Here is a 27,838-nt window from a genome sequence, read left to right as displayed (position 1 = left end):
ATGGTACTTAACAGCTGAGGTCATCAGTCCCCTAGAACTTAGAACTACTTGTATATTGAGCAAGCAGTAAAGTAAACAAAAGGAAATTTTGGAGTAGGAATTAAAATACTTGGAGAAGAAAAAAAATTTAAATCTCGAACAGACGACGGGTATACTGTCGGTTCATAGTGTCCAGCGGGCACAATATTTCGGCGATTAGACATGTCGCCATCGTCAGGTGCGCTGACGAACTGAGCTCCTGAAGGCGGGCGGCCGATTTAAATCCCCTCACCCCGCGGGCTGCTCTCTTCGCTGTCCACGCCAGCGCGCCGGCAGTCGCGAAGACGTGGGCGTCGGAATCTGTCGTAGCGTCCATGTGCTTGCTACGTCCGCCCTGGTCGCCAATTCGTACTTGTTACTGAGAATCTTCTTAATTTCATTCAATGCCGGGTCCCAAGCCTTGCTGAGATTATAGCCGCAATCTCGGTTGATAAGATCTTCTCTGGTGCGAATTTAGATAGCCTCCCTTATAACGCTGTCCCAATATTTAGAGGTCTGAGCCAGGATCATGGTATGCTCATAATCCACCTCGCGTTTCTCGGACAGACAGTGCTCTGCTACCGCCTACTTAATGGGATATTTCAGTCGAGCATCCACGCCCGATGCAAGATTGGAACCTGCGACCGTAGCGGTAGCGCGGTTCCAGACTGAAGCGCCTGGAACCCCTCGACCACGTCGGCCGGTGTCGATGGCATGGTTGTCCATTGAACAGAACGCCATCTTGTTGCTTAAATTTTGGACACCTGTGTAGATTCTCTTTGACTTGCACGTTATTCTTGTTATGTTATTCAATTTCTCCTCGCGCCCTTTCAGCTTAAAAGTTGATTGGTTGTATCATTTGCTGTTAATGCCACGTGCCGTGTGTTGTCTCGCCAGCAGCCGTGGCTGTGGCGACAGTAGCGGCAGGGTACAGCCCCTGGCAGAAGGGCGGCTGGTGTCCACCGGACTGCGCACACAACTGCACGATGGAGTGTCTCAACTGCAAGTGCCCCGGCGAGTGCTCACTGGAGATGAACCGCGTGGTCGCTTGGTGTGACGGCGGATGGGGTCACGATCGCAAGGTGCTGCGCGAGTTCGTCAACTGCTGCGGCTGGCAGCGGGAAATCTGCCTGTACGGGAGGGGTAAGTGCCACCCCAACCCCTCACACCCACCACCCTCACAGCGTAAGGACGGCAGGACGCTACAGCCGCATTCGGCTGGCATTCGGGTCACTTGACGTCCCTCACTCATTGTGTGGTGCCATCTTTGTCTTGACCGCCAAATTTACGAAAGTGTTGTTCAGGACACGATCACAAATAGATATGTCACTGCTGCGAGCAATTTGAGCTGTGCTCCTAAGGTTCCTGCCTAACCACTTGCTCGTTTCAATCACAGAAATTTAAGCTGTCCTCTTAGGTTGCTGTCTAACCATACCCTCTGAAATCTCGATGTATCCGGGGGAAGAAAAAAAAAAACATATTTGTAACGAGGACTTTCATCTTTAGATTTTTAATCAGACTAAAGACACAAAATTGAAGAAACTCATTCCTGAGACTGTGTACTCTTCTACGCAAATAACATCCGATACTGTAGAACAGGCGTGGGCAACCTTTCGCGACCAGCAGGCCTGAGTCACATACAAACATAAAAACTACACTACTGGCCATTAAAATTGCTACACCACGAAGATGACGTGCTACAGATGCGAAATTTAACCGACAGGAAGAAGATGCTGTGATATGCAAATGATTAGCTTTTCAAAGCATTCATACACGGTTGGCGCCGGTGGCGACACCTACAACGTGCTGACATGAGGAAAGTTTCCAACCGATTTCTCATACACAAACAGCAGTTGACCGGCGTTGCCTGGTGATACGTTGTTGTGATGCCTCGTGTAAGGAGGAGAAATGCTTACCATCACGTTTCCGACTTTGATAAAGGTCGGATTGTTGCCTATCGCGAGTGCGGTTTATCGTATCGCGACGTTGCTGCTCGCGTTGGTCGAGATCCAATGACTGTTAGCAGAATATGGAATCGGTGGGTTCAGGAGGGTAATACGGAACGCCGTGCTGGATCCCAATGGCCTCGTATCACTAGCAGTCGAGATGACAGGCGTCTTATCAGCATTGCTGTAACAGATCGTGCAGCCATGTCTCGATCTCTGAGTCAACAGATGGGGACGTTTGCAAGACAACAACCATCTGCACGAACAGTTCGACGACGTTTGTAGCAGCATGGACTATCAGCTCGGAGACCATGGCTGCGGTTACCCTTGACGCTGCATCACAGACAGGAGCGCCTGCGATGGTGTACTCAACGACGAAATTGGGTGCACCAATAGAAAAACGTCATTTTTTCGGATGAATCCAGGTTCTGTTTGCAGCATCATGATGGTCGCATCCGTGTTTGGCGACATCGCCATGAACGCAAATTGGAAGCGTGTATTCGTCATCGCCATACTGGCGTATCACCCGGCGTGATGGTATGAGGTGTCATTGGTTACATGTCTTGGTCACCTCTTGTTCGCATTGACGGCGCTTTGAACAGTGGACGATACATTTCAGATGTGTTACGACCTGTGACTCTACCCTTCATTCGATCCCTGCGAAACCCTACATTTCAGCAGGATAATGCACGACCGGATGTTGCAGGTCCTGTACAGGCCTTTCTGGATACAGAAAATGTTCGACTGCTGCCCTGGCCAGCACATTCTCAAGATCTCTCACCAACTGAAAACGTTTGGTCAATGGTGGCCGAGCAACTGGCTCGTCACAATACGCCAGTCATTACTCTTGATGAACTGAGGTATCGTGTTGAAGCTGCAAGGGCAGCTGCACCTGTACACGCCATCCAAGCTCTGTTTGACTCAATGCCCAGGAGTATCAAGGCCGTTATTACGGCCAGAGGTGGTTGTTCTGCGTGCTGCTTTCTCAGGATATGTGCACCCAAATCGCGTGAAAATGTACTCACATGTCAGTTCTCGTATAATATATTTGTCCAACGAATACCCGTTTATTATATGCATTTCTTCTTGGTGTAGCAATTTTAATGGCCAGTAGTGTAGCTGCCTGCATCATCACGTAATGTGACAGCAGCTCCTCTAGTTCATAAAGTCGAAACTTAGCACCTGTGACGTTAATTTTTATGGACTAATGCACCGTCATGAATGGCATCCATTTCTCATCATGCCATGCCCACAAATTATTCCTCAAATCATCCATTTTTGAGAGCACATTCATTTTGTTTTCATACCGTCTTAATGTGTTTACGTTTACTTACGTGCTGTGAACATTGTTTCTTGACTTACCACGTTTTACAGTAGCTGCCTCGAAACTGCTTTTGCAAAATCCTGCAAAGCTACAGCAAAGATACAAAATTCTGGATAGCTGTTAGCAAGAAAACGAAGTCCACGACACGGAAATAAATGTAAACATCTGAAGATGGGATACCAAGCAATTTGAAATATCGTCATGCAAAAATAAACACCTAGAAAAGCAATTTATAGCGGTTAATTCATTATAAATTCCCTTCAGTAGCAACAGCTGCAGTGTTCTAATATCTCCATGACGGACATGAATAATTTAATAATGTTAATATGGAAATATTCTAAGATATATCCCGGGTGGAGCACAATGTGAGCACCTCATTCTCTTCTCTCTCATCCCACAAATTTCTTCCGCAGGCTGACTGAAACCAATCACGGGTCAAGTGCAGCCCGTGGGCCGCCAGTTGCTCATCCACACTGTAGAAGATAATTCTATTACATGAATAAGAAAAAATCTGTCACAAATGTGAAGATTAAAGGAAAAAAGAAATATTAGCTTGTTGCAGGATTTAAAAAAAAAAAAAAAAAGGCTCTGAGCAGTATGGGACTTAACATCTGAGGTCATCAGTCCCCTAGAACTTAGTACTACTTAAACCTAACTAACCTAAGGACATCACATACACCCATGCCCAAGGCAGGTTTCGAACCTGCGACCATAGCGGTTGCACGGTTCGAGACTGTAGCACCTAGAACCCCTCGGCATGTTGCAGGATGTCAACCAACTTTCTTCGACTTTGTAAATTCACGTCTCTAACAACAAGACCTAAGTGAACACGTACAAGCATTTTTATAGTTAATCTCGGGATCTCCTCAAGGCTTTTACCACTATTGTGTCATTTACTGGCATTAACTATAATCGAACCAAGAGTGATGTGTGTGATAAATCTTCAACATGCTCTTGCCTGGAAACGGCTTACTGTCTTAACATTCTACTAATAACATGAAAACAATGAAATAAGTAAATCCAGTATGGTGTCTCCAAAGTAACAAGCGAGGGATGTCACGTGACTAATTTTCAGTTTCAGCTGAATGGCATTGTACTGTCCTCATTCTAGTCCTTCTTCATCTGTCACGAGTGGTGGTTTTCATTTAGAAACTGGTGCCAAAATTGCGCGCGTTGTGACACCTGTCTGTTGTGCAGTTTGGAATCCAAACGCGGAAGATGAGCTTATGATGGAGTATCATTCTTACAAAAAGGTATATATAGTGCAGAAACAGAATACAGGAACTAGCAATAGCAACAGAGTTTATTTATGGCATAAGGAAAATCCGGAGCATATATTCTTGACATTAACCATATGCCCCCTCCCCCCCATGAACCATGGACCTTGCTGTTGGTGGGGAGGCTTGCATGCCTCAACGGTACAGATAGCTGTACCGTAGGTGCAACCACAACAGAGGGGTATCTGTTAAGAGGCCAGACAAACGTGTGGTTCCTGAAGAGGGACAGCAGTCTTTTCAGTGGTTGCAAGTGCAACAGTCTGGATGATTGACTGATCTGGCCTTGTAACACTAACCAAAACGGCCTTGTTGTGCTGGTACAGTGAACGGCTGAAAGCAAGGGGAAACTACAGCCGTAATTTTTCACGAGGGCATGCAGCTTTACTGTATGGTTAAACGATGATGGCTTCCTCTTGGGTAAAATACTCACCCATACAGATCTCTGGGCGGGGACTGCTCAGGAGGACGTTGTTATCAGGAGAAAGAAAGCTGACGTTCTACAGGTCGGAGCGTGGAATGTCAGATCCCTTAACCGGGCAGGTAGGTTAGAAAATTTAAAAAGGGAAATGGATAGGTTAATGTTAGATATAGTGGAAATTAGTGAAGTTCAGTGGCAGAAGGAACAAGACTTCTGGTCAGGTGACTACAGGGTTATAAATACAAAATCAAATAGGGGTAATGCAGGAGTAGGTTTAATACTGAATAAAAAATAGGAATGCAGGTAAGCTAGTACAAACAGCATAGTGAACGCATTATTGTGGCCGAGATAGACATGAAGCCCACCCCTACCACAGTAGTACAAGATTATATGCCAACTAGCTCCGCAGATGACGAAGAGACTGATGAAATGTATGATGAGATAAAAGAAATTATTCAGTTAGTGAAGGGAGACGAAAATTTAATAGTCATGGGTGATAAGAATTCAATAGTAGGAAAAGGAAGAGGAGGAAAAGTAGTAGGTGAATATGGAATGGGGGTAAGGAATGAAAGATGAAGCCGCCTGGTAAAATTTTGCACAGAGCATAACTTAATCATAGCTAACACTTGGTTCAAGAACCATAAAAGAAGGTTGTATACATGGAAGAAGCCTGGAGATACTGACAGGTTTCATATAGATTATATAATGGTAAGACAGAGGTTTAGGAATCAGGTTTTAAATTGTATGACATTTCCAGGGGCAGATGTGGACTGTGACCACAATCTATTGGTTATGAACTGTAGATTAAAACTAAAGAAACTGCAAAAAGGTGGGAATTTAAGGAGATGGGGCCTGGATAAACTGACAGAACCAGAGGTGGTAGAGAGTTTCAGGGTGAGCATAAGGGAACAATTGACAGGAATGGGGGAAAGAAGTACAGTAGAAGAAGAATGGGTAGCTTTGAGAGATGAAATAGTGAAGGCAGCAGAGGATCAAGTAGGTAAAAAGATGAGGGCTAATAGGAATCCTTGGGTAACAGAAGAGATACTGCATTTTATACAAAAATGCAGTAAATGAAGCAGGCACAAAGGAATACAAACATCTCAAAAATGAGATTGACAGGAAGTGCGAAACTGCTAAGCAGGAATGGCTACAGGACAAATGTAAGGATGTAGAGGTGTATATCAGTAGAGGTAAGATAGATACTGCCTACAGGAAAATTAAAGAGACCTTCAGAGAAAAGAGAACCACTTGCATGAAAATCAAGAGCTCAGATGGGAACCCAGTTCAAAGCAAAGAAGGGAAAGCAGAAAGGTGGAAGGAGTATATAGAGGGTCTGTACAAGGGCGATGTTCTTGAGGACAATATTATGGAAATGGAAGAGGATGTAGATGAAGATGAAATGGGAGATATGATACTAAGTGAAGAGTTTGACAGAGCACTGAAAGACGTAAGTCGAAACAAGGCCCTGGGAGTAGACAACATTCCATTAGAACTACTGATAGCCTTGGGAGATCCAGCCCTGACAAAACTCTACCATCTGGTGAGCAAGATGTATGAGACAGGTGAAATACCCTCAGACTTCAAGAACAATATAATAATTCCAATCCCAAAGGAAGCAGGGGTTGACAGATGTGAAAATTACTGAGCTATCAGTGCAATAAGCCACAGCTGCAAAATATTAACACGAATTCTTTACAGACGAATGGAAAAACTGGTAGAAGCCGACCTCAGGGAAGATCAGTTTGGATTCCGTTGAAATGTTGGAACACATGAGGCAATACTGACCCTACAACTTATCTTAATAAGCAGATTAAGGAAAGGCAAACCCACGTTTCTAGCATTTGTAGACTTAGAGAAAGCTTTTGACAATGTTGACTGGAATACTCTCTTTCAAATTCTGAAGGTGGCAGGGGTAAAATACAGGGAGCAAAAGGCTATTTACAATTTGTACAGAAACCAGATGGCGGTTATAAGAGTTGAGGGGCATGAAAGGGAAGCAGTGGTTGGGAAGGGAGTGAGACAGGGTTGTAGCCTATCCCCGATGTTAGTCAATCTGTATATTGAGCAAGCAGTAAAGGGAAAAAAAAGAATAATTTGGAGTAGGAATTAAAATCCATGGAGAAGAAATTAAAACTTTGAGGTTCGCCGATGACATTGTAATTCTGTCAGAGACACCAAAGGACCTGGAAAGCAGCTGAATGGAATGGACAGTGTCTTGAAAAGAGGATATAAGGTGAACATCAACAAAAGCAAAACGAGGATAATGGAATGCAGTCGAATTAAGTCGGGTGATGCTGAGGGTATTAGATTAGGAAATGAGATGCTTAAAGTAGTAAATGAGTTTTGCTATTTGGGGAGCAAAATAACTGATGATGGACGAGGTAGAGAGGATATAAAATATAGACTGGCAATGGCAAGGAAGGTGTTTCTGAAGAAGATGAATTTGTTAACATCGAGCACAGACTTATGTGTCAAGAAGTCTTTTCTGAATTTATTTGTATGGAGTGTAGCCATGTATGGAAGTGAAATGTGGACAATAAATACACTCCTGGAAATGGAAAAAAGAACACATTGACACCGGTGTGTCAGACCCACCATACTTGCTCCGGACACTGCGAGAGGGCTGTACAAGCAATGATCACACGCACGGCACAGCGGACACACCAGGAACCGCGGTGTTGGCCGTCGAATGGCGCTAGCTGCGCAGCATTTGTGCACCTCCGCCGTCAGTGTCAGCCAGTTTGCCGTGGCATACGGAGCTCCATCGCAGTCTTTAACACTGGTAGCATGCCGCGACAGCGTGGACGTGAACCGTATGTGCAGTTGACGGACTTTGAGCGAGGGCGTATAGTGGGCATGAGGGAGGGCGGCTGGACGTACCGCCGAATTGCTCAATACGTGGGGCGTGAGGTCTCCACAGTACATCGATGTTGTCGCCAGTGGTCGGCGGAAGGTGCACGTGCCCGTCGCCCTGGGACCGGACCGCAGCGACGCACGGATGCACGCCAAGACCGTAGGATCCTACGCAGTGCCGTAGGGGACTGCACCGCCACTTCCCAGCAAATTAGGGACACTGTTGCTCCTGGGGTATCGGCGAGGACCATTCGCAACCGTCTCCATGAAGCTGGGCTACGGTCCCGCACACCGTTAGGCCGTCTTCCGCTCACGCCCCAACATCGTGCAGCCCGCCTCCAGTGGTGTCGCGACAGGCGTGAATGGAGGGACGAATGGAGACGTGTCGTCTTCAGCGATGAGAGTCGCTTCTGCCTTGGTGCCAATGATGGTCGTATGCGTGTTTGGCGCCGTGCAGGTGAGCGCCACAATCAGGACTGCATACGACCGAGGCACACAGGGCCAACACCCGGCATCATGGTGTGGGGAGCGATCTCCTACACTGGCCGTACACCACTGGTGATTGTCGAGGGGACACTGAATAGTGCACGGTACATCCAAACCGTCATCGAACCCATCGTTCTACCATTCCTAGACCGGCAAGGGAACTTGCTGTTCCAACAGGACAATGCACGTCCGCATGTATCCCGTGCCACCCAACGTGTTCTAGAAGGTGTAAGTCAACTACCCTGGCCAGCAAGATCTCCGGATCTGTCCCCCATTGAGCATGTTTGGGACTGGATGAAGCGTCGTCTCACGCGGTCTGCACGTCCAGCACGAACGCTGGTCCAACTGAGGCGCCAGGTGGAAATGGCATGGCAAGCCGTTCCACAGGACTACATCCAGCATCTCTACGATCGTCTCCATGGGAGAATAGCAGCCTGCATTGCTGCGAAAGGTGGATATACACTGTACTAGTGCCGACATTGTGCATGCTCTGTTGCCTGTGTCTATGTGCCTGTGGTTCTGTCAGTGTGATGATGTGATGTATCTGACCCCAGGAATGTGTCAATAAAGTTTCCCCTTCCTGGGACAATGAATTCACAGTGTTCTTATTTCAATTTCCAGGAGTGTAGTTTAGACAAAAAGAGAATAGAAGGTTTCGAAATGTGGTGCTACAAAAAGATGCTGAAGATTAGATGGGTAAATCATATAACTAATGAGGAAGTATTGAATAGAATTGGGGAGAAGAGAAATTTGTGACACAACTTGACTAGTAGAAGGGATCTGTTGGTAGGACATATTCTGAGGCATCAAGGGATCACCAATTTAGTATTGGAGGGCAGCGTGGAGGGTAAAAATCGTAGAGGGAGACCAAGAGATGAATACACTAAACAGATTCAGAAGGATGTAGGTTGCAGTAGGTACTGCGAGATGAAGAAGCTTGCACAGGATGGAGTAGCATGGAAAGCTGAAATCAACCAGTCTCAGGACTGAAGACCACAACAACAACCATACGATAAATTCTCCACCTTGCAGAGAACTGAAAGAATAAGAAAAGTACCATCTAAACATTTCAGAATATCAACATTCAACATTTTTTTTTTATTGAGAAAGTATATCAGCCTACGTATAGGGTGGAGCAAATAAAACTGGCCCAGATGAGTGGATACAATTGGACATAAATTTGTGGCAGCAATAATGGAGGAGGAAATGACCGACAGATACTTCCAACAGATTGGAGCAACTGTCCATACAGCCTGCCGAATCTTGGAGCACATTTACGCTATCTTCACACCTGTCAGAGTTTTTAGCAGATCCTAGCTGGCCACCCAGGTCACCTGATCTCTCGCTCTAAGATTACTTTGTGTGGAGTGCCCTCGAGTCTCATTGTATCGCAACAATCCATACAGTCTGCAGCAGAACATTTCGGATGTGACTGCAGCAATTCCAGCAGCTTCAATCCGCTTTCAGCAACTTGCTGACCAGGACCCAAAAGTGCCAACAGATGAATGGTGGTCACTTGCCACATCTGTTACGGCCATGTTAATACTGTATTTCCTTTACTCTGCTGTGATTTTTTGTAGCCTGGAAGTCTGTTCTGCGAGCCGCTTTTATTTGCCCCACCCTGTAAAAATGTCAAAAAATATTTGCATTGAAGTAAATAGTGCCTTTTTACTTTGTCGTTTTTATTTTTTTAAGTGACAAATCACATCAAAAAGTATTTTTCATTTCGACAGATCTGTTTTCTCTGACTAAATGATTTTCTTTAAAAAAAAATTTATCTGTTTGTAGTTTTCTGTGCCCTTCTGTTTATAGATATTCATCCTTTCCCTTGAGAGCAGACTCAAGCAGAAAAATCATAAAAACCAGGAAAAATCATCAAATCTTCCTGCAACGTTTTCATTGTATCGCAAAAACAAAGCAACAGTAGAAGAATCATGCTTTATGATAATCAACATTAAGAATGCAATGCATAAAATATTTCACTGAACACCTTTCTTCCTCTGCCTTCCCACCCCACAGTGCTACACCACACACTTTTCCTTGTTCTCCTCAAATGCTTCAATTGGCTCTGAGCACTATGGGACTTAACATGTGAGGTCATCACTCCCCTAGAACTTAGCCTTGTTCTTCTCTCCAATCTCCTAAGCCACCAACTTTCCTGGAAATAGACTAACTAGAAAACTACTAATCCAAAACACAGACACAGCTCTCTCAATAACAGCTCAGTATTTTACTGCCATAAAAATGAAACAGTCCATCACCAGCTTCCTATGAAAAGAATGGGAAAGAGATATGACAACATTCTCATCCACTGGTGAGTGTCTAATTGTTCACCTGGAAGACTGTAACAGGTATATACTTTGGTTCTATGTCTGCCATGAAGGATATGGTAGTTACAGACAGGTTGACCAACTCTCCCATATTTCTCAGCTGTCCCATATTATAGCAATTTCTTTCTAATCCTCGCAGCTTGCTTATTGACCACCTGTTCCTCCAATACTTTACATCTTGTGAAATACTATTGGTAGTTCAAATTGCCTGACTGACAGATATTGAAAAGTTTTCATATAATTATCAATACTACACTAATAAGCCAAAACATTATGATCACCTGCTTCATAGCTTGTTTGTCTGTCATTGGAATGAAATACATCACCAATCCTGCATATTATGGATCCAACCATTTGTTAGTAGGTTTGTGGAAGTATGTGGGTTTAGATGTCTATGCACAGGTCATGTAATTCGTGTAAATAACAGGCCACTGATTTGCATACGCAGTTATGTGCCTCATAGCAACCCAGATGGGTTCCATAAGATTCACTTCAGGCAACTTTGGCCACCAATACATCAACGTGAGTTCATTACAATGCTCCTCAAATCACTGTAGCATGGTTCTGGCTCTGAGACATGAACAATTGTAATGTTGCCATCGGGGAAGACATCAAGTATGAAGGGATGCAGGTGGTTCGCAGCAGCCAGTGTGCCTTCAATTACTACCACAGTCCCCATGCAAGTGCAGGAGAATGTCTCCCATATGACAATACTGCTCTCACCAGCCTGCATCCATAGCATGCTGCGTGTTTCAAGCCTCCATTCCCTTGATGACAATGTTTGTGGAGACGACCAGCAACCTAGTGTAGCAAAAATGTGACTCACTTGAAGTGCCAACATGTTTCCATTGACTGACAGCTGAATCCTAATGGTCCCATGCCCACTGAAATTACAACTAGCAATGTTGTTGGGTCAACATGTGAACACGTAGGTGTGGTCTGCTGTGGAGCTACATGTTCAACAAAGTACGATGAAAGGTGTGCTCCAAAACACTTGCACATGCACTGATATTGTGCTCTTTTGGCAGAGTTGTATCCTACTTTACAGAGCAGACAAGCCTGTGAACCCCATGTTCTGTGAAAGTGATGGGTGCCCAACCATTTGGCACCTAGTGGTAGTTTCACTGTCCTACCTCTTTCTGTAGATGCTCACAACAGTAATATGTGAACATTCAACCAACTTCGCCATTTTTGAAGTACTCATTCATGGGCTCTGTGTAACAATCATCTGCCCTTTGTCAAAGTCATTTATCTCAAAGGATTTCTCCATTTGCAGCCCATATCTTCACTACGGTGATCCCCTGTTTGTGTCTGCTCCATTCACATATTTCTATTACCATGTCAAGTGCACGCAATGCCACCAGGTATAAGCCAACATCATGGTGGGCAGCGACCATAATGTTTTGGCTGCTCGGTGTACAGTCAACATATAGTAAGCCTCAAGGGAAACCCGAGTAGTGGAGAAAAAGGCATTGCCTATGCATCTAGAGGGGTCATGAGAGGAAGAATGTTTACTTTTTCTCACTCAATACTGACAACCCATGGATGTGTTCATCTCATACCTTTCAGCAATTATGGTATAAACAACATATGGAAGTAACAAGGATTTGCAAAAGTGGATGATAGAGACATCCATGTTTAAAAACACTTGTTATGTTATTTATTTCCCAACTGAGTCACATAACACAACAACATTTCACAAGTAAGCAAACTATGTTAGTTTTTTTAATATTTATATCTCCTTTGTCACACATTACAAGAAAATGCAATGAAGTTCTGCAATTAAAATTTATTGCAACTAATTCTCCCTTAAAATTATGCTCAGATGTTGAGTATCTCCCTTACAACTGTGACCAAATGTTGGTCACCTAGGTATAGATCACAAGGAAAACATTAAGATATATGGTTCACAGTATGTTATTCTAGGATCTTTTTTTTTTTTTTTTTTTTTTTTTGCATAATACATCAATCACTTCTTTTGTGCACCTACAACCAGTGCATCATGTTTTCATTATCATAATACAAGACTTCTTCATCAGTTTTCAATCACCTTCTGATGTGCAAACAGCTGCCGACTAGCCACATCTTCTCAAAAATTACCCCATATTATAGTCCTCATTTTTTCATTGAATCTGCTTCTTTTTCTTTATCTTCATTTCGTATATTCATGGGATCAGCATGTTAATCTGGGTTTGGAAATGTTAGTGGTATAAGATGACCAAATGCCCTTCTTGCTCCCTAGGACAGAATTTGTGCACACCATCTATCTGCATCTATGTTATACCATGCAAAAGTGTGGGAACATTTCTCAAAATGTCTGAGAATTGTGTAGCTGTGGTGAGACATGGGTAGCAGTGCAGAATTCACCCTGTTGGATGTGAGAAACAGCCTGCAAACCATTTTCAGCCTGGCCTGCACACCAGCATTCATGGTTAATCTGCCAGGCAAATTTGATACAGGATCAGCACATCTTCCCGAATCCTGGAAGCTGCATGCTACAGTGCACAGCTATCTGGGTGGCTCAACACTCCATCACTGAGTATGAAGTATTTATCATCTTTTGCCAATAATGCCAATTCACATTGCTTACTGTATGTAGCTAGGATCAAATTATATACTCAAAGTCAATATATCAACATCATTTAATACACATTCTCAGTAATAACCATTGCTTCTTTCCTTAGCTGAATAATGTTTCACACCTTTTGTTCTACACATTACACATGGTGTTTCAGTTTTGGGAGCATATGTTTTGGTTTCAGTCCTATGAATTCTGTAATAACGTCCCCTGATAATTCATCTTTCATTACACCCACTTTCTTTTTACTGACACTTGGTATGTTATATATAATGTTGTGAGGGTAACCCAAATTATTACAGTACCTATGAACATTACTTTTAATAACATCATAAATGTTTGAGATAGTTACGTAGTATATTAAGCTGTGTCTGCGTAATACATTTTAACAATTTCAAACAATGGAAAGTCCAGGATGGTATATCGACAATATTATGAAAAGACTGCAGTCTGGCTGTAGTGGCTGGAGATAGCAGTCAATAGTGTGAGGTCTGCTTCCTTGTGTGTGTGTGTGTGTGTGTGTGTGTGTGTGTGTGTGTGTGTGTGTGCGTGTTTCTTTTTTGAAGGAGGGTATGGCTGAAAGGTTATATGTACTAGTCTTTTCATTGTGCCAGTCTGCAACTCAAGATTTCATTAACTTATACCCATAATGGGACTCTAAGATGTGCCTTATAAATATCTAAAATAACCATCTATACAGCAACGGATTTGTTAAAAACAATGTTAAATCAGCTTATTTCAATAGTAAGCAAATTTTCACGAAATATGACATTGTACTTGAAATTTGGTCTTTCAGTCAGATCAGCGGTTCCATATCTAGCTTCCCACTGTATTGCTAACTTCACATCTCATTTTTTGCATATTGCTAAAAACACTGTTAATCCATTAACTTAATTTTGAATTAATGGATAAAGCAGTATATTGTTATTAATGCTGTGAAACATATGAATGCAAAAGACTGAGGGAATGATAATGTCTGGTGAATTTTTCTTAAAATAAGATAATTATTCAGACATTGCTTTACATTTCTGTAATGAATCACATGATTTTTTTACTGTATAATGTGTAAATCAGCTTCTTTACAATTACTGGCTTTTGTTTGTCAGGGGTACCACTTGATTTCAGCATAAAGGCAGATCTGAGTGAAGTTCATGACATTTTCTGAATACATGAGGTCTACTTCTAAAATGTAACATATGTCTAACTCATAAGGTACGCTCAGTACTTCAAAACTGTCGATAGAGAGCCTTGCAATACCAGAAAGTGTTAGGTACTGCATCACTTCCCAACAGTAGGCTATTAACATCAAGAGATATATTATAAGATTAATTAAACAATGGAAAATCCATCATTGAATAATGACAATATTACAAAAATTGTTGATTACTATAGTGAAGATGTTGAGTCGTAGACAGGGGAAAAAACCAAAAAGAAAAAGAAAAAAAAACTGCTATGCATGTAAGCTTTCAGCAAAAGAGCTTCTTCTGAAGTAGACAGCAAAAACAACACACACACACACACACACACACACACACACACACACACACACACTGGTGCAAACACAACTCATGCACACATGTCCAATGGGCTCAGCAGCTAAATCCAGTGGGCATTTGTGTCTGAGTTGTGTTTGCATTAATGGGAGAGTTTATGTTGTCTAAATCTGAAGAAGATCTTTTGGCAGATTTTTCCCCACTGTCTGCGACTCAACATTAACATCTCCACTATGTGGTGAGTATCTATCCTTATCATAATATTGTCATATAAGATTTGCTGTTATTTTCAGTATAATCAGCCATGAACCTATTATGCGCAGGAGCATGCCTATGCTAACAGTGAACAATATAGCATCTCTGACACCATACTCAACAAATTTTGATCGTTCTGAGCCTGTAATAAGCTTTAATTTTACATTAGTAGTTTTCAGCAAGGTATCCCTCATTAAACCAAGTGAAGTCACATAATGGACTGGATCCAGTTTGTGCATTTTGACACAGAGTGTGTGGAAATTTTCAAAGACATTAGCCAATACAAGGTATAAATCAGAGAAATTCCCTGTTGTCTCCATTCAGATACACACAATGCCTTGCACCCTCCTTGGTACTCAAATTCTTGGATAGTTGTTTCATCAGCCTGCATGATTCTGAATGCTTCAGTTGGTGGCAACTGCTCATCCAACAAAACTGATTCACCAGTTACATACTCACATGGGAACACCATTCTACAGAAAGGATAAATCAGAATTTTATGTTGCAATGGTGTTCCACTCCAGTAGATTTAGTACATATTTTACACCTTTTCATGTTTGATGCAATCATAGAAATATGGCCTGAATTTATTTTCACATTTTATTATGTTCAGTTTGTTTCACTTGTTTGCAGAGTTTCATAACTACAAAATGACCATTGTATTTCATCATATTGTGAAACAACAGGCACTATAAACTTATGTCTGTAATTTAAAATACAGCTAGCATGTGCAGTTCCTTGAAATCTGCTTGTAAAATGACAATGATCTTCGTGTTGCACGCCAGTTTTCTTGAGCCATTCATGCACACATGGAAAATTTCTGCTGCTCAAACCTTTATCTCCTCTCCAAGGCTATGATTCATCTGCTTGTTTCACAGCAAGTAATTTTTTATACTGTTGTCAAAAAACCCAATATAGTCAGTAACGCAGTACAACTGAAACTCTGGACATACCACACTGTAATTACAGTGCATGTAGAAAGCAACACTACATGATTTGTGCTCATGAATTTCATCACTAACACCCAGTTGTAGTAAGCAATCGATATCCGCATACAGATTGCCTTATTTGTTGAATTTTATGTATTGTTCCTCTGCTTCTCATATATACACTACTGACCATTAAAATTGCTACACCAAGAAGAAATGCAGCTGATAAACAGGTATTCACTGGACAAATATATTATACTAGAACTGACATGTGATTACATTTTCACGCAATTTGGGTGCATAGATCCTGAGAAATCAGTACCCAGAACAACCACCTCTGGCCGTAATAACGGCCTTGATACACCTGGGCATTGAGTCGAACAGAGCTTGGATGGTGTGTACAGGTACAACTGCCCATGCAGCTTCAACATGATACCACAGTTCATCAAGAGTAGTGACTGGCGTATTGTGACGAGCCAGTTGCTCAGCCATCATTGACCAGACATTTTCAGTTGGTGGGAGATCTTGAGAATGTGCTGGCCAGGGCAGCAGTCGAACATTTTCTGTATCCAGAAAGGCCCGTACAGCACCTACAACATGCGATCGTGCATTATCCTACTGAAATGTAGGGTTTCGCAGGGATAGAATGAAGGGTAGAGCCACGGGTCGTAACACATCTGAAATGTAACATCCACTGTTCAAAGTGCTGTCAATGCGAAAAAGAGGTGACCTAGACTTGTAACCAATGGCACCCCATATCATCACAAGGGGTGATATGCCAGTATGGCGATGACGAATACATGCTTCCAATGTGTATTCACCATGATGTCGCCAAACAGGGATGCGACCCTCATGATGCTGTAAACAGAACCTGGATTCATCCGAAATAATGACGTTTTGCCATTCGTGCACCCAGGTTCGTCGTTGAGTACACTATCGCAGGCACTCCCGTCTGTGATGCAGCATCAAGGGTAGCTGCAGCCATAGTCCCTGAGCTGATAGTCCATGCTGCTGCAAACATCTTCAAACTGTTCATGCAGATGGTTGTTGTCTTGCAAACGTCCCCATCTGTCAACTCAGGGATCGAGACGTGGCTGCACAATCTGTTATAGCCATGCGGATAAGATGCCTGTCATCTCGAATGCTAGTGACACGAGGCTGTTGGGATCCAGCACAGCATTCTATATTACCCTCCTGAACCCACCGATTCCATATTCTGCTAACAGTCATTGGATCTCGACCAACACGAGCAGCAATGTCGCGATATGATAAACTGCAATCGCAATAGGCTACAATCTGACCTTTATCAAAGTCGGAAATGTAATGGTAAGCATTTCTCCTCCTTACACGAGGCATCACAACAATGTTTCACCAGGATACGCCGGTCAACTGCTGTTTGTGTATGAGAAATCGGTTGGAAACTTTCCTCATGTCAGCACATTGTAGGTGTCGCCACCTTTGTGTGAATGCTCTGAAAAGCTAATCATTTGCATATCACAGCATCTTCTTCCTGTCGGTTAAATTTCACGTCTGTAGTACATCATCTTCGTGGTGTAGCAATTTTAATGGCCAGTAGTGTATTTCCCTGAGGTAGGCAGTAAACATTTACAGACAAGGAAGACATCTTAAGTGGCTGACTGAACTTTCGTACTCTATTGTAGAAAACTAGAATATATGTGTAAAGAAGTTTTTGTAGGTTTTGGATTGTAAAAGCAAAATTCAAGCAAATCTGCTCAAGAGTATTGTCACTGATTTTAATGTGCCATGTATGACATTCACCCTTTATTTACAATATATACTACTGAATCCATAGCAGCTCCTCTTCTTCACCAACAGCCTGCAAACAGAGATGTCACAGTATTTTAATTTTCATGGATAAGTTTTGCAGCTGCAAAATTTAAGTAGAAGGTTCTCTTAAGCTTTGGGAACACAGTGATACAGAAAGTGTAACAGCTGAGACTTGGTAGTAATGACCTTCATAATTACATTTTGAAGCTGAAGAGTGTATGTGCACGTGTATGTGTATACACAAAATCTCTTGATGACAGTCACAAACAGGGTAGGTAACAGTTCCAGCAACACCATTAGTGACAAACCACTACTGGCAGCCTTGCTTATAAGATCTACAATACCTTCCTCCTTTCTCAAAAAGCTCTCAGGCAAGTTGAGACTTGCAGACATCTGCACATGCATTTTCAAGGACATGTTTATGCTATCTCCTAGTGTGTCTCCTGATGGCTTGACTTAAATACATGTGCAAGAATCATTTGCATCATTAACTGTGAGCTGTGTAACTTCATGTAACAAAAATGTTTCAGATCTTCATAACAAAATACTGACTGTTTTAATACTTTTCAGTCATTTATGATACTTTCAACACTTATGAATTTTTTTTGTACTTCCATAACTTTTCAATATCTTCCAACACTTTTTTATATATTTGTGTACTTCCCAAACTGGTTTATAGCATTACAAACAGCTTTGCACAAACATCAGCAGGGTTTATAGCAAAAGCCATTGGCTTTATAGAAATATCAATGGGAGCTATGTCCGACAGATTTCACGGTGTATAACCAACATGTGGAAGTTTCCTGAGAAGTTTGTATTACGAAATTAACAGCTGGCATGAAGCCCTCCAGCTGCACTTCGAATAACTGTCAAACACCGAGCTAACATGGCCTTCACATATGTTTGCGCTATCTAATGCTAAGCAACAAGCTCTTTAATGGTATACTACAGCACAGCATAGTGCACAACTGCAGCTAGCCCTAAGGAAATGATGCTGCAGCTAATTTTACTATGTAAACTACATTATATTATTAACAATGTAGGAAAAGATAGAGTGCTACTTACCACAAAGAAGAGATGTCCAGTTGCAGTCAGGCATGATTATAACACACTCACATATAGCTTTCAGCACCCTCCCCCCCCCCCCCCCCCACACACACACACACGAAGGATGCACACAGAAATCTGGAGGTGGCAGGGAATGGGTAGTGTGTGTGTGTGTGTGTGTGTGTGTGTGTGTGTGTGTGTGTGGAGAGAGATGAGCACTGTCTGGTGGAGTGTGCAGGGGTTAGACTGCCAACATGCACAACATCAGGAGGCTGTGGGGCAGGGAGTTGGGGGAAGAAAGGAACAAAATAGGAGAGGAGCAGGGAAAGACAGTCAGATGCATTGGCAGAGGGCTGCAAATAAACAAGGTTAAACTATTATTTATTATATCTAAAAACAAAGATGATGTAACTTACCAAACGAAAGCGCTGGCATGTTGATAGACACACAAACAAACATAAACATACACACAAAATTCAAGCTTTCACAACCAACGATTGCTTCATCAGGAAAGAGGGAAGGAGAGGGAAAGACGAAAGGATGTGGGTTTTAAGGGAGAGGGTAAGGAGTCATTCCAATCCCGGGAGCGGAAAGACTTACCTTAGGGGGAAGAAAGGACAGATATACACTCTCGCGCACACACACACACACACACACACACACACACACACACACACACACACACATATATATATCCATCCGCACTTACACAGACACAAGCAGACATTTGTAAAGGCAAAGAGTTTCGGCTGAGAGATCAACATAGTGTAATGGCTACATCCTGCTTCCACCAGTACTACAGTGTAGCCAAAATCTGGTAGTCACAATTGTTGATTAGAATAATGGTTAAGTGTGAAGTGCAATCGTTTTGATCTCAATCCCTATGCACTGATGGCAACCTGAAAATGTTATGATGTATCAGAAAGGTTTTAGAGCCTATAACACCATCTCAGCTTCAGGCAAATTCAAATACCCTATTTCAGCAGGAAATGTGCAAAACTTCTTCACAGGTGAAAGCTAACATTACTTCACTGGCCTGAAAGTTTGACTGACATGTCAACCATCATACCAGTCTGAAATACAATTGTTTGGGAATTTGTATATCACAACAGTTACTGCTGATTGGAAATGTTCAGGAAGAAGGCTAAGGGACTGAACTTCGCAGTTACTCCCAAACAGATCCACACAGAAGAAATCATTGAGTCCATGGAAGCAGCACTCTGGCACATATATGCAATTGAAACTGAGACAATTAGGCAGGAAACTGTTAGAATTTAACTAAGAGCCAAGCCACTCAAGAACAACCTTAGCTGGGAGGAAAGGGTAATTATTTACAGAGTTAAAGAAGAACAATGGAACTGTGATATTACAAGCAGGTAAAATCAGTGCTACTGTGATCTTGTATACCATGCAGTACAAAGACAAGGTGAACTGAGGATTGACTCTATGGCTAAGATAGTTCAGTGGCCACAGACCTGAATCAAGGATTCAAGAACTGATGCTCATACAGCCAAGGATCTCATTCCCAGTTACACACATTATTTATAGAGTGACAAAATTACTCATCCTTTACACTAATTGTAAATGGGGTCAACTCACCTCCATACAATTTGGCAAAGTGTCAAGCCCACAAATGAAGACCTCTAGTTGGCAAAACAGAACTTGGCACTCAATAGAACACACAAAGGGGAAACAATTCTACCCACAGAAATCATAATCAGCTTTGACGTAAGGTCACTATTTACAAATGTGCCAGTACATAAAAGTGTTTGCATCCTACAAGAGCATTTTGTGCCAGACATTTGTGACATGGCTGATTTCTATTTGTCATCAACATACTTCAAATTGCAAGGAAAATACTATGGCCAAATAGACAGTGTAGACAGTGGATTCTCCCCTATCCCCTTTAGCAGCTAACATATTCACAGAGGCCTCTGAAGCAAAAGCAATTTATTCAGCTTCTTTTTGCCCAAGTTGTTGGTTGAGATATGTGAACGTCATTTTGGCTACAGTGAGACAATATTCGAACAAAATGCACAAGAAGATCCAGTTCACTCTCAAAGTAGAAGAGAATTGTGCTGTACCATTCCTAGACACGGAAGAATATCAGACAATGGATGGCACACTAGGGTACATAGTTTATCGGAAGCCAGTTCGTATGAACAGATATTTATATGCCCAATCCCACCATTGCCCAATGCAGAAGAATTTGGTCATTCGTTGACTGTTCACGTGCATTACCTAAGTGATCCCCACTGTATAACACCTGAGCATAAAAGGCTGCAAACAATGTTCTTGGCCAATGGATGCAATCTCAAATCAATCCACACAGTGATGGCAAGGAAAAATGAAAACAAGATAAGCAGACAACTGACAAACTGCAGCCAGCAGTGCACTTGCTTTATGTGAAGAATGTTGCCACCTGCATTGGTAAACATCTTTTCAGGGTTGGCATCCAGTCTGTGTTTTACACCATCTGCAAGATCCAGGATGTTCTTGGCTCCACCAAGGATGAGGTAGATGCTCTGTACAGTGCTGGCATGTACAAGGTGACTGTGGAGAAGTCTATATAAGTGAATCTGGAAGGCCAGTAGCAATGTACGTATTGGAGCATGAGCACTCCATTCAGTTTGGGCAGCACAGCAAATCTGCAGTGGCCGAACAAAACTTATACGGTTCCCAAGTATGGATGGTGAGCAGAGCAGGGAGGCCATTAAAATATTAAAACATCTATGAATAGAGAGGATAGTCTCAAGCTTGCACCATCCTAGCTGTCAGCCGTGAGAACCCAACAGGCCATACTAACAACAAAAGACGTGAGCGTTACAGGTGAGCAACTGCCACTGCATGGCCTATGTCCAGCATGAGGAAAAACTCTACGCTCCATTCACTGATGACTACGAGTCACATCATAGACTGTAAAATGCAGTAGACAACAGCAGTTTCCCATTCTCAGCAACTTGGGAAACCAAATACAATTAAGTTTCTCTCTCTCTCCACCTCAAGATCCCAGGAATGTCAATGTTGTTAAAAGTGTGATGTAATTTCATGCTCAGTGGAGCAATCACGGCAAAATGTAAGGGTCATTCCACAAGTCTTGGCAACTGTGGTATATCTTGCGATAATGCAACAATTTCATGATGTGCACTGGACTGGTATGGCAGTATGTGTCTCAATGCCAACATGAATTAGGGTTCCAGTACAGGAGGTCACAGTAAAGGTTGAAATTAAACACACACATTGGAACTCTGTGTAAATTTATTGTGCACAAGCACAAATGGAACAAAAATGAGTCAGAATCAACTACTGTGCTTCAAATTAGTTTCCCAGCATTGCCAATGAAGGGGAAGGCGAAAAACGCCATTGGCATTGCCATCAGTGTGTGTCACATGTCGGCCAAAATACCATGAAAACATTTGCTCTGTTTGCAAAGTGCCTCCCATGTAATGGTTTCCTCAGTTGTGGAACAAGTTCAAAGTCACATGGACTGAGCTCTGGTGAGAAGGGTAGATGGGGGAGGATTCATCTTGCAGCATGCCCAACCTCACACTGAATGTTTCTGGCATCGGTACCGAGCCATCCCTCACATGCATTAGCAATATGTCAGTTGTTTCTGTAATGTCGGCAGCATGTTTCTTATAATGAATTCTGAACAACAAAATATACCTGTAAACCCTGACAAAGGCCACTACAACTGTGGCCAAAATGTTGGTTTCATCAGTGATTTTTATTTACAATATGACATGGTGCCGTACCCAAGAAACTTTCAATTTTAATTGGCTTAGGCCATGTGAGACCACCTTTTGTTCTTTATTGTTCTCTCTCTTGATGCATCTTTGTTAGGCTACATATGCCCTAAGTGCTGATAGGAAGCAGTGGCAGACAAGTTTGTCCAGACTGAAAGAAACAATGCTGATATTATATTAAAGTAGCATAATCTTTAGGACTAAGTGACTAACACAAGAGTCTAATGTGGCAATTTCTCTGTCTTTCCTGTCAGAGTTGAACAAGTGTTCTGTCTATCAACATAGTGTTAAAACTTAACACATGCAATGTGCAATTTTCTCTGGAAAAGACAATAGTGTTTAAGTGTACCGGCCATTCCATGCCAAGTGGTCTAATGTCGGAAAACGTCCCCGCACGACAGTCACAGATTTTGCTGAAATTTTGTGTGAACATTTGCACATGATCCCAAAGAACACTGGTAAAGTTTCACAGTTATTAATTAAGTTTGGTGATACAGTCATTTGATTGACCCCATAATACAGCTATTAAATGTGCGCCCGTAAATATTCAGCAAATTTGAGGCATAATATTTCCAGAAATTTTTTCTTGAAAGAAACAAAACTAGGCCATCTTGTACGACTTTTTGCACTTTCTTAAATAAAATAACAAAAAAAGGTTTCCTGAATGATTATGATATGAACAATTTGATATGAAGTTGGCCGTAAAAATACCTGCTCGAAGGAAATGTGAAATTTAGTTTATACCTCCAGAAGATATTGAAGGATACACCTGAACCCTAGTACATAATAACTTACCAATACAACTTAGAACATAAAATTTAATTCTTCTACTACTTTCCAATACCATAGTTTACAAACTGAGGGCAAAGTTGATGATTTTTCTACAAACACCAAAAATGGCTGCTTTTGTAACACTTTTCCAACAAAGTCGTCTGCAAATTCTTTTAGACTGTTTTCATTAGAAATACCATGTTCTAAACGACCTACAAACTGTTAGGTTTTGCAATAAAATCATATAAGGCAACAAAAAGGATGACAAGGTTAAGTAATGTCTGCCAAGAAAACAGACTCCTTACTAAATGTGAAGGTTACCTTTTTGTATCTGTGGAAGCAATTGCGAGGTAAACCTGAAACTTTGCTCATAATAACTTACCAATCAATACAAGGTCCTAGATTACAAACTTTCATTCTCTTACAGCTTTCCTCAGATGGTAGAGCACTTGCCCGCGGAAGGCAAAGGTCACGAGTTCGAGTCTCGGTCGGGCACACAGTTTTAATCTGCCAGGAAGTTTCATATCAGCGCACACTCTGCTGCAGAGTGAAAATCTCATTCTGGTCTCAAAAATTGCTGAGAACTCATGGTTGCACTTCTAATAGCTGCACATTGGAGACAACAAATGATTATATCTGCAAAAGTACCAACCTAATGATCATGATGCTTTACAAATGTTTACTGGGAACATGTTCAATTATTCATACAAAATTTCATCAAAATCTATGATGGTAATGAGGAACATCTAGACCACTTTGCATGCAGTGACCCTATAGAGAAACAGTTTAATAGCTGGAATCAGTAAAAATATGAGAATTTGGTGTTTGATTAATTCATTGTGTATCTCCTATGATTCTGTTGCAGAGTGTGAAGCTGCACACCACGTGATGAGCAAGCATTATTGAGCCACCAATGGGGTGCCAAGAAAGGTCATCCAGTTACCCCGTAATCAGTGTTCCATAATCATAAAATGAAGCAATAAACAGAGATATCTGAAATCACACAGCACATTTCTTTTTTTTTCTCTACACCATCACAAACAGTCTACCTGTCTTTGAGTTTCATGTGATGTCAATTACAAACAGTATCAGTTTGTCCCGGTAAAAACAAGACATTGAAAAATGGTTTGTATGATATTTTTGATTGCACTGGAGGGATGTAATACAGTTGTATTTTCAAATGCTCTTGAAAAAGTTTAGAATGTTTCCGTAGTTAGCAGACACTTCTCTTGTGAAAAAGATGTGTGACACAGTTAAGTGGAAGTGAACACAACTTCACTTGTGCAGTATGCTAGTGAAACATTACAACTGAATAACTAAACCAACAAAATACGATTTAAAAAGTCTGTTAAGTGATGTTACACATTTTCTGAAATGACAATTAAATAAAATCAGTTCAAGATGACACACTACAGTCCAAGAAATCATTAAGACTAATTTGAGAAGCAGCCATTGGCAGAGGCCATTACTCAACTGTAATGGATTGATGTGTGGCGTGTGCATGCACATGCACAGGCATGCACGAACACACACATATACATACTAGATGATAAAAAGAACAAACATTTGAGCTTCTTCTTTTTTCCTAATATAAAGTCACACACAGACATCACATGTGCAGATACACACAGTCATACGAAAACAGGGGGGGGGGGGGGGGGAACACTGTTGTAGTCACGAATGATGACAGTCAGGTTAATGCTTGTTCTGCTGACCTATGTCACACATTCTTTGACAGACAATGAGTGTTCAGTAGTGTTCTGAGCAATCAGCTGTGAATGTCATAGCCAATGTGAGATTAAACATGATTGTAATGAATTATTTATTGAATTTTTATTCCATTTGTTTCCAGCGGTCATGGCCAATAATGGTGGAAAGCAACAAATTCTACATAAGCAAGTGAGAGACTTAATTTGTAGGAGACTTTATTTCTTCACGCACAGAGGATGTGTGTGCGCATACTGCAACTGTTCCTTCAAACCGGCAACACTGCAATCCCTGTCCATGGACCGCCATCATTTGTGAATCAGATTATAGGCAGTTAGCAGTTAGTGGTGGTTAGAAAATTGGAATTAATTATGTTTCCACTGCTGTTAAGAGCCACGTGCCTCCCCTTTCCTAATACTTTCCTTCTTGGCCTACACATCTTTCCTTCCTCCCCACTGCCACAATTATTTGCTCTCCCTCCTCACACCCACCAAGATGGGTAACAACACTATTGAGCAAAGTGGTGCAGTGTTAAGACATTGACCTGCATTTGGGAGGACAGCAGATCAAATTCCTGCCAGACAATCCAGAGTTAGGTTTTCTGCAGTTCCTTAAAATCATTTAAGGAAAATACCGTGGAGTTGCTTAGCAAAAGGACATGGTCTTCTCCAACATTTGTTTATGCTCGGGTTCTGTTCACTGGTGAGATGTTAAGCCCTAATCTTCCTTCACTCATCAGTATTCAGAACTGCTGAAGGTGCAGGAGATAAAACGACCCTTTTTTTTATTTCTTTATGACCCTCGGAAGCTAGTTCTCAAATATCCATCTTCCTGCTGTAGCTGGGTTTTATAACAAGTTTTTAAATAACGGATACAACATGCCTTTCATTTAACTTGACTGGTTTCCACATTTATTATCCCTCTTGAAAACACAATGAACAGCTTGTTGATAAGATTTCGTACAGAATGTTAAACACAGTAGACATGTCCAATAAAATACTAAGCATTCTGATAGGGGCAACATTTATACAGTGCACTTTCATAAGCGAATTCTGATGGATGAATGTCACAAAGTTGGTATTCATGACACAGCTACTAAACACAATAGATTTTTTTATAACTGATGGCGACACACAGATGTTCATGTTTTGAAAGATACCCACAGGCTTTTAAATGCAGAACTTTACATACTGATGAACTTTTACAGAGATGTGAACCGGGTGACAGCTAGGCACAAACGTTTTACATGTAGATGTTATTGAGGTCATCTACAGCATGGACTCTGATACTGAAATGTCAACTAGTTGAAAGCTAGCTGCAGACACAAAAGAAGTCCATAAGAGATATTTATACATAGATGTTTGTGAGTTGGTGGTGCGGTGGCCCAGTGTAATGTTAAGCTCTCTCTATGCAGCTTAAGTGTTTTCATGGACTTACTTGTTGAAGAATGCTGGTTCTGCTTTCTTGCAGCACCGATGTCTTCTGCTAGCACCGGACGCTTCTCCGAAGATTTCACTGCTAGGAAGGGGAAATTTTCACTCTCTCGCTCTCTCTCTCTTCTTATTTAAAAAATACGCTACTCTTGGAATATCATTCAATGCACTAGAACATATTTATTCCCACTTTGTACAAAAAAACAACTAAACTTTATGACGTAAGCCCACACATTAACGGGCACCCAGAATCAGTTAATTACACGTTTTTGAACACAATTAATACATAAGCTTTTATCGTGGCTGACTATCCACGTCCAGATCACGTACTCTCAACAGCAGTTAAACGTCTAATAAACAGTCACTATCTCGAGTCACTCCATTTGTTTTTCAACAATACAAAGCTACATTACTCTTTGCAGCCGGCCATGGAGCTTCCGGGCCATATTTAATTACTCTTGGCAGGTCGCACTGAACACTTGCCAGCGCCAACGAATTATCTCCCTTCCAGTTTCGCCTGCACAAACAATAAATGGGTGCAGTATTCCACGCTCATCCTTACGCCCTGCTTTAAAATAACGTGTGTTCAAAACGGCTGGAACACAAGTGCCTGGGGGCACTACAGTGGCTGGATGCAAATTGTGGATTTCCGGTCTAGTAGCGGTATTATGCAAACACGTAAGGATTATTAATGAAATTGGTAATTATCTTTGACTTTATAATGGTGCAAGGATCAAAATTACTGGTTGTGTCATTCCATTTAATCAAGCAATAATTTTGAATAACTGAATGTAATATACCTGTAAACATAAAATGTTGAATGCATATTCGGTTGATACAATGTAAACATGCATAGTAGTTCATTAAGTTTCACAAAAATTTCACAATTAGTATCTTATTTAGATAATCAAATTTCTCACATGGGTCACACAAATTAGGGCAACAAAAATAGAATGCCAATTCTGGTCTGAGCTGCCAGTGTTGGTGGTCATATGTGCTTGAGGCGTGCTGGCTTGTGTGAATGAATGGTCTGTGTTTCTCTTTCTTTTTCTGACGAAGGCCATGGTCGAAAGCTAATGTGTAAGTGTCTTTTAATTGTGCCTGTCTGCAAATTAACAAGTAACATTTACAGTAAGTAGCAACCTACCTTTCCCCTACATGTTTCAGGAAAATAGAGAAACCAAATTTGATTTATGGACTGAAAATTATAAAACAGCATAAAAAATAATAATGTGCAAACTGGAAGCAAAATGGACTTACTGCAGTGTAGATGTTGCCTCAAATATGGGTATCCACATAACAGTAATTTAATTGTGTACTGGCCACACTGATCTTCTGAACTTCATCACTAAAGCTGTAATAACAACTTTAAATTAAAACAAAGTTCACTTCTATACTGCACTTTAAAATCTGCACATGTCCAGGGCAGGACGCGA

At 41.6% G+C, this 27,838-nt stretch overlaps 1 protein-coding gene across 2 annotated transcripts in view; it reads left to right on the top strand.

Moving 5' to 3' along the window:
- LOC124796445 overlaps positions 1 to 24,266 on the top strand; it is a 58,160-nt gene extending 33,894 nt beyond the window's left edge. Inside the window, exons 2-3 of one of the 2 annotated variants that reach the window (XM_047260644.1) lie at positions 916 to 1,161; positions 24,128 to 24,266. In XM_047260644.1, the coding sequence (XP_047116600.1) occupies positions 916 to 1,161; positions 24,128 to 24,168 (287 nt within the window). In that variant the 3' untranslated portion in view covers positions 24,169 to 24,266. The remainder of the gene's footprint in view (positions 1 to 915; positions 1,162 to 24,127) is intronic. The other variant, XM_047260645.1, reaches the window with a different exon arrangement.
- Positions 24,267 to 27,838: the final 3,572 nt, after the last annotated feature.

Source organism: Schistocerca piceifrons, chromosome 4, assembly GCF_021461385.2.
Source record: "Schistocerca piceifrons isolate TAMUIC-IGC-003096 chromosome 4, iqSchPice1.1, whole genome shotgun sequence".
Classification (NCBI taxonomy): Eukaryota; Metazoa; Arthropoda; class Insecta; order Orthoptera; family Acrididae; genus Schistocerca; species Schistocerca piceifrons.
The sequence above is the reverse complement of the archived record's forward strand: the minus strand, read 5'-3'. Positions and strand labels throughout refer to the sequence as shown.